This window comes from Poecile atricapillus, chromosome Z, assembly GCF_030490865.1.
Source record: "Poecile atricapillus isolate bPoeAtr1 chromosome Z, bPoeAtr1.hap1, whole genome shotgun sequence".
NCBI lineage: Eukaryota > Metazoa > Chordata > Aves > Passeriformes > Paridae > Poecile > Poecile atricapillus.
In genome coordinates this window covers 35,348,701-35,363,465 of record NC_081289.1, presented here as the reverse complement: position 1 = coordinate 35,363,465, position 14,765 = coordinate 35,348,701, and the positions used below count along the sequence as shown (strand labels likewise).

Sequence of the window (14,765 nt, the reverse complement as noted above, 5' to 3'; positions counted from 1 at the left end):
ACATTTCTCTCTCACTTGGGCATGCCAAGTTTTTCCTTAGGATATTAGAAGTTGTTTCAGTCCATCCTAAAATAATGTTTGTGTACAAACCACAGTACATCTTTGAAGAATTTGGATTTCAGCCTACTGTGAAAAGCCAGTATGTGAGCACATAATTGACAATTGTTCTATAATGTTGTGATATTGTAATAATATAAATTGTTCTGAAATCTCAACTATATACTATTAAGGTGGGATCCAGCTGATTTGGTGTTAATAATTTCTAATGAATTAACAGTGTTAATTCATAGCTATAAGTTAGGGCAAGTAGGTTCCTACCCAAACCAGCAGAATAATGGTACTTCTAAGAGGATGTCATTCTATAATATTTACCTAGGAAAAAAGGATGATTTACTACTCTACAGGAATACCTTACACTTCACATGCACCAGAACACTTGTCCAGGTTTACACGGTTTCTCCAGGCAGTCTCATCCTCAATATCCTTTTGAAACAGGGGACATGATTAATTAAGTGTAACAAACCACTGGGACATGAATTATTATTATCCAAATTATATCCAAATTATCCAAATTATTATAATCCAAATTATTAGATTTGGATGTAATTTACTGTGCTATAATAGTGAAGAACCCTCTCATGTGGACTGAATAGAAGTATCTGTACATTTGCAGAAGCTGCTTCATACTGACTGAAGTATTGTATGTAACTCTTGTAGGGAAGGTGGTGCTCCCCTGAATCTGAAATTCTCTAAGTAAAAAATTCAGCCTGTGGAAAGCACTTGAAGTGGAATTATTTTCATTCCAAATAAAAAGAAGATACCAAATGTATAAGGATCAGAAAATTGATTACTGAAAGGCAAGTTTTAGAGGAAAAATAAAAAATGGTACTAAATATGCTTGCAATATTACACCTTCCTCTGTTCCCAAGATGTTTCAGGTCACCTCATTGATCAGAGGATAAAGCATGTTTTTAAGGTTTCAAGATCACTCCACTCTGAACCACTAAAGCCATTTGATTAAATTATTGGTAAGAGACATTGAGTGAGAAAAAAAGATGTCAACAACAACATTCTTTAGAAAAGACCTGAGGACTCCAATATTTTTCAGACACAGTGAAATTTCTTGAGGTTAAATTACACAACAGATAAGGAAAAAACAGAGAAGGACTGGAAGGAAATGTAAAGACCTAAGGAAGCAACATTTAGTAAATTTTTTTCTTGACCAAATCTGATAAAGGGCATCTTCTGTTTCAAAGTGCAATGTACTATATAGTACTATTTACATCACTTTGATCCAGGCACTCAGGAAACTAATATTCAGCTAATCAGGAAGATTTGTAAACCAGCTAGTAAATTACATAGTGCTTCAAACTTTAACATACAAAATTTTGTAGCATACTACCATAACCATAATCCTGAGCAAAACCCAAACATATTAAAGCCCAAAAGTTAATATTCTCATTATTACAAGTAGAGCCTGATCAAAATTTAAGTGGAAGTAATTTCATAGACTGTCATAAGGACAGATCAGAGAATTCTTGCACCACAGCAGTACTCAGGAGAGCTCATGATTCATTCGGCCAAATATTATTCTTCCTGACTTTTCTAAATAGCTGGTGAGTGTGATCAAAAAATCTGGGAAAGGAAAAGGGATGAGATAAAAATAATAAAGAAAGTGTTCAAACTCACAACTGAGCCAATCTGACTGCTAACTGGGCTCCTATGATGATAATGTAGAGGATATAGAGAATGATCAGGATGTCTAAAGACACAAGGTGAATTTCCTGCATAAGTACAGAATTGTTGTGTGATGTCCAGCAAGTCTCTTGGGCCCACATTCACAGAAGTATCTTGAAATCTATTTCAAGTGACACACAATTCGGGGTTAAGTGTCAAAGGTTTTGGTACCCTATGAATCCAAATATGGTTGGATTCAATGACCTTAAAGGTCTTTTCCAAACTAAATGATTCTATGATTCTTGGTCTTAGCTCTTGAATGGGGATAATAGTTCTTTGCCATCTGACAAGAATGTGTCAGTGATAATACATTGAGGGTGATGAGACAGTCATGATCTGTGCTAGTGAGGATTAGGTGAATATGAAAAAGAAACTTTTTAATTATTGAACTGGCTCATTTCATAGCCAGAATATTTTTACTACCTACATCTATGGGAAGGTATGACATATGGAAGAGGTAAAATAGGCCATGCTTTTAACTGTCTGAGTAAAAATGCACTGATTTCATATTCAACCTCAGAATTTTAGATATTATTAAAAATCCTTCTTCCTGCCTTCTGCCCTTCCTTCAATTATGCATGCTGAAATGGATGTGAGTACCTTCCAGGTTAAAATGTATATTTATTATATTGTTTTTTGAAACAATTGTCAAATTATTATGTAGATTAAAATAGGTACAAATACAATAAAACTGATACATAAATGTTTTCTATACTTGGAAGTGATTTTTTTAATAATGACAAGGGTTTGTAGAAACAGAAATTCAGAACTGATGAGCAAAACAAGAAAATAGCAGATGCCACTGGACAACTTCCCATTATTTACTGTTCTGCACTGTCAAGAAGCAACCTCTGCATTTTTGTCCTCATTAGCTGGTCCTTGTAACACTGCACAGTTTTTAGAAGAGGGTAATACGTATCATTTTGCTCCAGCTCAGGTGTTCCTATGCAAACAGGTCCCTTGATATTAAGACACATAAATGCTAACATTACATTAGATTAGATCCTTTACTTTGAGGTTGGTGAGGCAGTGAAACAGGTTTCCCAGAGAAGTTCTGGATGTCCCATCCTTGGAAGTGTTCAAGGCCAGTTTGGATGGAACTCTGAACAGTTTGGTTGAGTGGAAAGTGCACCTGCCTATGGCAAAGGGGTTGGAACTAGATGGTGTTGAAAGTCTCTTTCAAACTCAGGACCTTCTGAACACATCTAAATAGAAAAAGAAAATAATTATAAATCCAGGTTAAAGTAAAGCATTTTGACTATAACCTTTAGCTGCACAAAGTATTTTCAGTGTAGAAATTTTATGTAAGCAGTAAGAGACTATAGCTAAATAATATTGGAAAAAGCACAATAAATGTGCTTTCATAATGAGTGCAAGGGGGGAAAATTTTATAAAACATTGTTGGAGTCTGAAATACAGACTGTGTGCCCTTGTTTTTAATTTTTAGTTCTAAGATTCAAGAAAACACTGAATTTCATATAATATGAAATTCATGAGCATGTTTTCATGGTGGTACATGAAAACAAATGTTAAAGTTAGATAGAAAAAGCTAAAAGTGTAGGTGTGTAGATTAGAAAGTTTCTTAAATCACTGGGTGAAAAAGTAGTTTAGAGAACAGGAGACAAGATGGAGGATTTAGGGTGTTGTCCCTTGTCCTTTCTTCTTTCTTCTTCATGTTCTTCTCCTGGAGGTTTTTGGGTAATAGTTAGTGATTGGATAGAAAATGCCGCAGTGCATCACAGAGGTGATGGGTCATTGGGTCATTAAGAAAAATAATACACGTGTCTATTGTTAATTGGGTAAAAATAGGTATAAAGATAAAAGAACTGCGTAGTTCGGGGCCATTTTGTGTATCAGACACGAAGTGTGCCACAAAGCCTTGTTTGTACCATCAGAAGAAAGAAATGTACCAAATTGCAAAGATTAACCTTGTAACCAGCCTAGAGAGACCTGTTAAGTTTTGTAAGGATCCTTCAATAAACACGAGAAACAAGATTCTAATGAGCTCGAGAGTTTACTTAGAATCATATGGACTGAGATAAGTGGAACTCCCCACGAGGGAGGATCCCAGAAGAATTCAGCCCAGAGAAGGCTGGGAAACTAGAGAAAAGCTGTATCTACAGAGAATTCAGCCCAAAGAAGGCTGGGAGACTAGAGAAAAGTTATATCCACAGAGAATTGAGCCCAAAGGAGGCAAAGAAAAAGAAAGAGAAATTACAAACATAACAAATAAAAATAAAAAACATGGTAGTGTGGATGTAGAAACTTCAATATGGACCAGATTTTGAGAATATTTATTTATTCATTTGTTCCGTTTAATTGGCAAAAATTCTATTCTCTGAGATCTTTAGCAATCTCCCTTTTCTAACTCATTTTCGTAGCAATTGATCTCTCTTCAACACATAGCTCAAACTTGGAGGACAAAGCAAATACTAGGCTGTGTTCAAATAATTATCAAATAGCTCTTCCCAATAACCTACTTCAATAACAGTGAAACAAAAGCAAACTAAACTATCAAACAGCTTGGAGAATGGAATTTTTTAATGTAGAAAATTCCAGGAGATTCTCATTCTGAATCAGGACGGATCTTCAGAAATATTTGAATTGTTTTGTGGGATGAAAATTTTCCATATTTTAGCTCAGAGATGCTAAACAACAACATGTCATTTTCATATATTGAAAGGTCAGTTCAAGATCTACTGCTTCTAAATTTTGAAAATTAGATAACTTGGCAAAAGCTGTCCTTTCTCTGTATAAATATTGCATTTCAGCAACTTCATGGGTTTAGTTAAAATGGTCACCAGTTTGAAGCAGTACATTGAATATCACAAGAATATATAAAATACTATTAATGATTTTCTTTTATTTGTTGCTGTTTTTCTCATAGCAGATGCCAGTGATTCCAGTAGCTGGGTAGGTGGTGAGTCTGTGCTCCTACAACAGTTCAATAAAATTGCTGTCAAGTATACCAGCACATAGCCAAGCTGCACCATTGACATAATGGGGTCACATTAATCACTTGAGAAATCATGAATGCAATGAATGGATTTTCAAAGAGCAGATTTTTAAAGTACATTGCAAATGCATTTGTAATTTTGAGACTAGACAGATATGCTTTGTGAGTTATCTAGAATCATCAATTATCTTCAGCACTCATTAACAACGATGTAACTTACCTCTGGGAGAAGTCATATTAAAAGACTCACAGCTTATCTATAGAAGCATAATAAACTATATTAAGCTGTTAATAATCACTGTAGCGATTGTAATTAAAAGCTCATAATGCAGAATTAAATTCAAAGGTGGATAGCAGACCACTGGTCAAAAACATTCCTGACTTCCAAAATAATTGACACCATCCAAATGTTTTAAAGGACTTTTCTAAAGAAGTAAACTAATTACCTGCTGCCAGGACACAGGAAATATTTTGAGTAATAACTAAGCATGTGTACTCAGAGTACTAATTTGCAAGGTAATTTTAGACATCAAGCACTATTTCTGAGAGTCGCAATGCAAAACCTATTCAAATTTTCTCACAGGAGGAGCTCTACTTTGACCTCATAACATCTCTGCTTGGTTCACATCAGCCTCGAGACCTAAGCAGATCAAGTGTTTTACTGTGAAAAATACCAGGACTCCCACGAGTTTTTTCAGCTGCAGGAATTTTTTCAGCTTTCAATGATCAGAACCCTCTGTTCCTACATGAAATCAGGAGTTCTTCAAGAGCTTTATCTCTTCAATAGTGACCCATATAGCAGCAAGGAATCTGCCAATAGCAGCAGATCCTGAAAAATTAATCCTTTACTAAATGAGATTTTTTTTAATAATTTCTAATTGATATATACATTTCTGGTCAATACAGTCTTTTTAGAGGTCATACTTTGTGGGTTTTTTCCCTTACATTGTTGATAGAAAGACATAAAGTCCTGGCTCAAATGAAATCTCAACACAACTGAAGATCTTTCCATATCACTGCATGAAAGTTTTCAATGACAAAAAAAAAAAAAAAGTTTCAGCTCATTTTGATGCACTTCCTGTCATTCCATGCCACGCAATTGTTTTCCCTTATTTCCAAATTTTTGAAATGAAGAATTTTCATTACAGCACAGCTCCAAGACTGTTCACTCTACAATTTTTGAATCAGTGCCAACGATGGTGATGGGGATCTCAGCAGCAGCAACAAGCTACATTAGGATTTGTGTGAGGCTTCAGGGAGCTGCAGAACCTACAGCTTCAGGGACACTGGCAATCTAAAAGGCATTGCAAGGTCATCAGGTCAGGGTGCCACAACTGATAAATCCACACTTTTTGAGCTGTGTAACCTATGGCAATGAGACATCTTGGGATCTCTGCACAGTCCCAAGATGTCATTAGGATCAGGGTTAGGGCTGGGACTGGTGCTGAGTGAGTCCTACAGCTCCAGGAGCACTAGGGCTGGAAATGGCATGCCAAGGTGATCACAGCGTAGCCCAGCATTGCTGCTCCTATGTCCTTCTAAAATCAAGCACCCATGTGGATTGGGACTCTAGGGTTAGTCTAAGGGTTAGGGCAATGTTTAGGGTTAAGGTTAGGGTTGAGTAAAAGAGCCTACAGCTCCAGGAACAATATGGCCGTAACATGAATGGCAAGGTGGTCCCGGTAGGGCCTCAATATTGCCGCTGCTACTTCTTTCTAAACTTGACCACCCATATGGATGAGGGTTTTATTGTTAGGGTTAGAGTTAGGGTTAAGTTTATGGTTATGTTTAGGATTAGGGCTAGGGTAAGGGTTAGTGTTAAGTTGGCCTTAAGTTAGGGTTGAGTGAGTAGTGATTTCAAAATTCCTCATTTTGTGAAATGAAATTAAATCTTTCCTATGAAACATCTTTTTCATTGGCAATTTTTGCTAAGCACAGGACATGGTCTTTATTCAGTACATGCACAGCATAACTCCACTACAAAAGAAGCATTAAGTGCACATTCAATCAGTGAATAAAGAGGTGATCACATTGAAAAGTTCACCAGTGATATGATCATATAAAAAGGTGGATTTCAAATGGATAAGATTCTATTTTTTTTTACTATTTAAATATCCTGCTTATCTACATGTGAGAAAACTGTAAGCAGTTGCCCTTGAAGTAAATTTTTTTTGCTTAACGCTCCTAAAACTTTTAGAAAGGTACTCAGCTTATTCTAAGGATGGTAGATGGGAAAAGCCCTACCATTTTTGGAAGATCCTTCCTAGTGCTCCAAAAATGCATATTTTCTAAGTAGAACCTAAAATTATCTTTGGGCTTTTAATTTTTGTTATATTTGTTTTTGCATCTTGGTATTCCTCATCAGACTCAGGGTTAAATGTGCTCCCTACAAACACACAACAATGTTATTATCTGAACCCTGCCTGATCTGTGTAACTTTTCCTAGGCTGAATTCTATTTAGTGTCTAATTCTCCAACTGGACATTTTCTCCAGCTTTTAATAACCAGCAACTGACTTTTACACAGACAGATGTGATAGGACAAGAGGGACAGGTTTCAAACTAGAAGAGGGAGATTTATATTAGATGCTACAAGGAAATTCTTTACACCACAAAGGGTGGTGAGGCTTGCAAACAGGTTGCCCAGAGGAGCTGTGGGTGCCCCATCCCTGCGTTCAAGGCCAGGCTGGATGGGGCACTGGGCAACCTGGTCTAGTGGACGCTGTCCCTGCCCACAGCCAGTCATTGGGAAACGACGATGTGGAAGTTTCCTTCCAACCCAAACCATTCTATGACTCTATGAATTTATATTTGTATTTACCTTTCTCACAATATATATTTTTTTTTAACTCCTATTATTTGCTCCCTACCTGCAGCACCGGCATTGCCTGGTGCACGCAGTCCCCTGCACCTGTGAGCAGGGCCGGAGCCCACTGCCCCAGCACAGCCCCAGCACCAGCCAGCCCTTCTGAGCCATCACCGAGCCCCAACATGGGAGGACAGAAGGGACGTCTGCTGTGTTCTCATTTTTCATTACTGTAGAGTTCTCTGGGCAAACAAGAATGGAAGCAAACCCACAGTGTTTTATTCCACCTTTACTGTGGTTTTAGTATGCTTTTATTTATGTTTCTTCCCTCCGGTTAATTGCCTCTTGCAATTTACTGTGAACACTAAATTACTGTCTATGACTTAAAAAAAACCCCAAACACAAGCCAAAATCAAAACCGAAAAAAGAATCCAAAACGAAAATAAAAATACCCTCAAAAATCAAAACAAAGAAAGAAACACCAAACCCCAATATTAAAAAAAAGCCAAAAAAAACCAAAAAAAAAAACCAAAACAAAAAAAACCAAACCAAAACAAAAAAAAAAAAACCAAAAAAACCCCCACAAAACCAAACAAAATCACAAGAAAATGTGCTGCGAGGTGCTCCGTCTCAGGCAGGGGGGCGCCTCCTAGCGCCCGAAGAACGCGAAAACAGCTCCTGGTGAAGTTTGCCTCCTCTCGCTGCCCGTCCGAGCCGCTGTTTCCCGTTGCCGTGGCGACACTGCCGCGGTAGCAGCGCGGTGTGGGGCTCTCGTCCTCTCCCTGGAGCTCCCGGCCGTCCGCTGTTGGCGGATGAGGAATTTCAGGGCGGAGGGGCGGCCGGTCTCCAGAGGCGGCCAGAAAGGCGGAGGCTCCGTGAAGAGTTTGACTGAACGACAGGTGAGTGGGTACCTGAAGTAGACGGGGGGAAAGGAGGACTGCGGGTGTTCTGAGGGCTGGACTACAGCTCCCAGCATGCAAAGGGGCGGTGCCGCGGGGTGTCAGGAAGCGGCGGTGGGCGGTGCTGCCTCCGGCGCGGTGCCTTTCGGGAGGTGTAGTTTTTTCTCGGCCGGGATCTGCTCCTCGTCTTCCCGGCAGAAAGGCGCTCCGTGTGCTCGGTCTCCCTCTGTAGGAGTCGGCGAGGAGCTGCTCGCTGCCTCTCATTCCCCTGATTGCAGGGGGCAATAGGTTGCGAAAGGATGGAGGGAGAGCGTTGACAGGGTACCCGGTTTCCCCTTGCCTGCATCCATCCTCAAGTTTTTTACTTCTCTGGGTTACATCATTTCTCACTGCTTTCTCTCTATCATTAAAACTTCATCGAGTGCTCTCTATATTCTTAGTCTTATTTTGTAATTGTTAATATTTATTTATTGTTCAAAGGGGTTTTTCCCCCCCTTTGTAGCTATTAGGGCTGGAAAAAAAAATCGTTGTGAGGGAGTAGAGTGCAGGTGGAGGTTTTAAATGTTAAAATTTATTAACATTTGCAAAATTATAAGGGGTATCCTGAGTGGGATTCTCTTATCACAAGGTAATTTTTTACTTAGTTTTTGCTTGTTGGTATGGAATGAGGTTTTCATGTTTTAAGCCAGCTGTTCAATAAACAAATCTGAATGAACTTAGGCTAAATGAGCACTCTCTTTATTTTGGCTCATGCTGTGCTGAAAGGTATTTTACATTGTGTAGCTTTCAAAACAGATAAGACACTGTGGGAAGAAGAATGTCGGAAGATATTGAAGGAATTGAAAAAGAAGTAGAAATTGAATTAGGCAGAATCAGTGTTTCTTCGTTTGGAACAGATGATCCTGACACAGAGGTATCAGACGAACCCTGGAGTGACAGTGAGACAGTAAGTATTCAGTGAGCTAAAACTGCTTCTGTAGTGTGTAGTATGAAAGTAGTGCTGGCATTGGAAAGCATGTTTGATGAAGGAGCGTCTTCCCAACACACCTGAGGATTTCTTCTGAAAAGTAGTCTTGGTAGTATTGCTTCATTAAAAATGTAACCTCCAGTGGTGTCAAGACAATAAGAGAGATGAATATCATCATTCTGCTTGAGAAGATCAGACCTGGACCTTTTGTTTTAGAATCCTCTGAAACTGGAAGACTTGTTGAGGTAGATTAAATCTAGATGCATAAACTGATGATTCTTCACAGAAATCTGTATTTTTCTCTAATAAGAGACTGGTTTAGGAGATTCCTTATAAAATTTCCAGATACAAATTTCATATAAATAGATTCTTCAAGTCCTCTTTCTTGGATTACTTATTTTGGGAAGCAGCTTTCCTCTGAAATAAAATTGATTATTTGTGTTCTTTTCTGCCATTTTAATCTTTCAGATTCATGGCAAAGGGATTGGTTTGTAGGATATTAGGGTAGATAATATTGATCATAAGTCATGTTTCATATGGATATAGACAAAGGCATCAGTGATAAGTGTGTATGCACTCACATACTGAATGTTAGCAATGTCTACCACAATTTGCACATCTGAGAGCAAGCAGACTGTTTTCCCAAAAATCTTGACATTGAAGACAGTCTTTTGAACAGAAAGTTTATATGTAATAAAGAAACCTGAAGGATTGGTTCTACATGCATACTTTAAACATTAATAAATTTAAAATTGATTTATTTTGTAAGGAGACTAAAAATTTTAAACAAAAACATCCTGTGCCTCATAGGTATTTGCTAATTTTTATCTTATCCTTTTTCTTTAATTTCTTGGTCCAACACAGTTATAAATACAATATTTTATTGAAATGTGTTTCTGGAGATAGTGAAAAATACATTACAAAATTTGATTAGAATGTAATTAAAATTAGAATTATTAATTGTTCAGTGGGTGGTAAGACAATGAGAAGAGTGTAGGAATTTGGAAAAATTTTGGTGGACATTGCTGCTAAATCTCCATCAATGCTTTATAGGTGAAGCCAACTCTTTATTTTCTTATGTCAAGTATTTTCCTCTTTTCAAGCCTGTGAGATGAAAATATAGAATATATGTCAAAGGCTGTGTTTTTTTAGATTTCAGATGACTTACCAGAATCAATTCTATCCTATTTAAATTTTATCAAGAGCAGCAATCAAGATGCTGCAAAGGTTATACTGCAGGACTTAGAAGATGAGCGAAGTACAAGTAAGCATCAATCACAGTTAAAATGTTTGTACACCTCATATTGCCAGTGGAAGCTAGACTAACAACCATCAGTAAAATAATACAAACTTTAAGTAGAACAAGCAGTGAAACCTATTCCATCAGCTTCTGAATGCATGATGAAAATCTCTAGGAATAAATCCATGCAGTGCTATCTTCTTGAATTAACATCTGAGCAGAAATTAAACTTTTCTGAAAGCTCATCAATGCTAAAGAAGGCAAGTTGCAAGATTACTTTCTGAGACAGGGCCCAGGCCAGACTCTTCAGCGAAATCTAAAATGAAGTCAGTAGGAGCTGAAATGCAGAATTCAGATACAATTGACTCCCACAGGATATGTTTAGTCTGCCTTGAGAGATGCCCAAGCTCACATTGGATGAAATGACTGTTAATTGGCAAAAAAAAATATTGCTTTCAGCTGTGTGACTGAAGCCAAGTTCATCGTTTATATGCCAGAGAGCTGGCACTGTCTTTTCCATTAGTGCAACTGGCTTGGGTGACCAGAAGTTCAATATTGACTACAAATTTTGATATCTGAGGAATATCCTTATTTATTCTTTCTTTTGTAATACAGTCGCATTCTTTTTCATTGTTTTTATAATTGTCAACTTTTGACCTATCTGATACAAGTGCTACGGTATTTTTCTGCACAGAAAATGTTCTGCTGTGTTTCATGATGGGGATTGCTCTTTCATATTTGCTATCACTGTATTCTTACAGTATCATTGTGTCTGTTTCTGTTACACACATTTGCTGCTTTTAATGTAGATAATGATTCCCATACATATTTAAGTTAAACTGGGTGGGAAGGAAAGGGAAAAAAAAAAAACAACCTTTATTTTAGTTTAAACAAATTGAATAGATAAACAGTGTAGACCAAAACTGAGCACTGGTAAGGGGTTTTCCCTCTGTGAACTAATTTTTTTGTTTATTTTTTCTTTAGGTGACATTTATGAAGTAGTTTCTAGCCATCCTTCTGAATCGAACGAAGATTCAAAACAATTTAATGAAAAGGTATTTTTTTTTAATTTATACAGTATTTATTGTGAAAAAATATTATATTGAGTAATCTAAATAACTTACACTTGCTTTGGTGGCCTTCTAAGGAGATGTATAAATGTATTCAGTTTTTTTTCTGCCAGACTATCCATAAAGTATTAAGATGAGTTTCTATATACAATTCTTGAGAATTAGGACATCAACTGTAATATGAACATGTCTATAAGCTTTCAAATTTTAAATAAATTATCTGAGATATTGAGCACAAAAATCAACAAAATTAAACAAAACTGAATAATCCTGTATTGGTAATTATTTGCAGAATATTATCTTAATATTATGATAGCACTTTTAAGCTTCTATAATCTTATTTTTTTATGATGATAAGGAAGATGTGCTACTATTAATCTTGCTCCTAATATATTCCGTTATTTTATAGAAAATTTTAAAATAGTAATCTACGTATCTTTCAAAGACAAATCAAGAGTTATGAACATGGGTGCTTCTATATTTTCGTAGGATTTAACTGAATAACTTGCTGAAGTTTTCTTAGAAAAATAAAACTGTGTTTACTATAATAACTTTTAATTTGCTGCCTGGCTTTTATTAGTGAACACTCTTGCAAACATGATTTTTTGTTCTCAGACCATTGTTTAAAACAGCACAATTACTTCATGTGACTTCAGCTGCATTGTAAATATTAATACAGGCCCGAAGCATGTGATGAACAGATGATAAATGAGCAGAAATAGATTACTTGCCAGTAAAGAACAATGAAATAAATATAACAATCCTTTTACCCATAGTATTCTTTTGAAATAGTCTTCTTAAAAATTTACTCTGTAACTAGTTCTTCCCCAGTGTGCATAACAGTATTCACACATGTAGTGCTTGGTTGCAGAGAAAGTAAAATAAATCCCAAATGCAAGACATTAATTTTTTCAAGTCAAAATATTAAATGTATTTAAAAACCAAATAGAAATATTATGTATTTTGACAAATGCTACAATATTTGTTACTCTAGAAAACAGTATTTTGACTGATGTGTTTGCAGTATTCAATGTGTAAGGATTCCAGTCAGTAGTAAGCTTCACGCTGTTGTACTTGTCATATGGTATAAAGCTTATTCTTGTTCTGGAAGCTTTTTGTAACGTTCTGCTTTTAAATTTTGTTTCTTGTTTTTTAATAACAATTTTAAACTATGTTAGATACTGCTTGGAGGAGAAAATGAAGACTTGCAGCTTGCTACAACACCTGATTATAGTCACTCTATCAGTGATGAAGTGGTCACTGATGACCACTTTCTTACAGGTAAGCAAGCACATTTTTCATTTGGTTGAGTTGATCTTTAACATATCACTATTTCATGCTTTTCTTTTGTCAAAAGTGTCATAGAATTATTTTTAAAGAATTTCTTATTGCAGTTTACAACAAGGCTTGATACTTTCTGAATTGGACATAACCAAACACATTTGCTTTTATCTCATTTCAAGATTACAAAGTCATCATAGAAATTAGTACCAGAAAATACCACTCAAAAATGAAAGCTGCACAGAGGCACTAAGCAGGTTCTGCTTTGGCCACAGCTTTTTCTTTTTTTTTTTAGGGTTTGGTTTGGTTTTGGTTTGGGGGGTTTTTTTTGTAGTCACATTGTGTGGGAATGTTCCTTTGCCATGGCCTTTGGATGAGTTGGGCCGGAGCACACTAAAGGCCCCACTAATAGCCACTGAAGACATCCTCTGCAATCCTGCAGTGTATGTTTTTAGAATAAGCATAGTAGTTGCAGAGTCAGTAATTGTGCAGAATAACAGTAAGACATCTCTGGAAAGGACTTGTGCTGCAATTCCGATTTCCTTGGGTATATATATTGCTGGCTATATCATCATAGGCACTTTTTCTTGCCAAATACATTAACACCGTTTAATCTTCCCCAGTGCTTATTAGAAAATTAAATAAAATGTTTTCTTGGTTGATTAGTAGCTGGCCTTGGAATGAGCATAAGTCTTGGCCATTGTGAAGTAGAGGAAAAGTGTAGAACAGCACTTGAGCTTGAAGATGAGAAGATGAGTAAGTGGAAAGGTGAGAGAAAATCAAGGGAAAAACAGAATGAAGAGGAACATGCAAGAAGGGTGCAGCATCTGGAGCAATTCGAAGCTGAAAGAATAAAGTTAGATCTTCTTCATAAGGTAATGAATGATATTAAGCCAATCTGTTCCAGTCTAGACTATCTGAATTCAAGCTTTAATGTGAAAAAAAGACTACTATCTCAAACTGTATGAAAGTCCTACACCTTGTCTACTTGTGTTACCAGTGAGTAAAACATATTTAAGTATAGTCCATGGGTTTTTATGTGTTTATGGTTTTAATCAATAGCCAATGAATTTGCTATGCTAAATTTTAAATTATTCCTTAAGCTTTGCCTTTACAAAGTTCTTATATTATGAAAACAGCCAAATTACTGGAAATGGGAGTAGTGCTGAAATTAAACACAAATGAAAAATAGTCACTGCTCCCTAATAGAAAATACTTAGCTAGTTTGGACTTACTACCCCAATTTCACATTTCGATGTTAAAAATCTTAATGGATGTAATCAGAACCAAAAATATTCAGTTCAGTAATGCTGGTGCTGTTCTTCATTTACGTAAAAGTTACAATATTTGCTTTCCCTGTCTTTTTCTGGGAAACTTACTCCGGCTTCAGCTATTGAGTTTGGCCATAACAGATGATGACTCAACACATTGACTGCTTGCACTCTCAGACTATCTAGTCATGTTTTGCTATAGTGGGTGGAGTATCATAAAAGAGCATAAGAACATTAAGAAATGTAATTCTCTGATATTATGCTTGTGAGGCCACAGAATTTTATTATTTAGCCTAAATAAGTGTGTTTTGAAAGGTGCGTTAACACTACATTTTTCAGTTAACAAATTTGTGGCTTTCTGAAGAGGTGGGCACCTTGGCACCAGTAGGAAGGAAAGGCTTAGTAAATGAAAAAATCTTTGATCTCTGAAGGCCAGTTCAGTGTCTGCTATAGCTCTCTTTTCAAAAGGTCAGCAAAACTGATAGGCATTCTTGGCTCTTTGCTTTGCAAATAATTTTTGGATGTAGGATGGCTTTCTC

At 36.6% G+C, this 14,765-nt stretch overlaps 1 protein-coding gene across 1 annotated transcript in view; it reads left to right on the top strand.

Annotated features, from left to right (window-relative positions):
• The first annotated feature begins 9,208 nt into the window (after positions 1 to 9,208).
• Positions 9,209 to 14,765, top strand: part of LOC131572828 (leucine-rich repeat and IQ domain-containing protein 1-like) — a 103,894-nt gene continuing 98,337 nt past the window's right edge. The window contains exons 1-5 of the mRNA XM_058826211.1: positions 9,209 to 9,343; positions 10,517 to 10,628; positions 11,589 to 11,659; positions 12,853 to 12,955; positions 13,625 to 13,830. Coding sequence (XP_058682194.1) covers positions 9,215 to 9,343; positions 10,517 to 10,628; positions 11,589 to 11,659; positions 12,853 to 12,955; positions 13,625 to 13,830 — 621 coding nt within the window. The 5' untranslated portion in view covers positions 9,209 to 9,214. The remainder of the gene's footprint in view (positions 9,344 to 10,516; positions 10,629 to 11,588; positions 11,660 to 12,852; positions 12,956 to 13,624; positions 13,831 to 14,765) is intronic.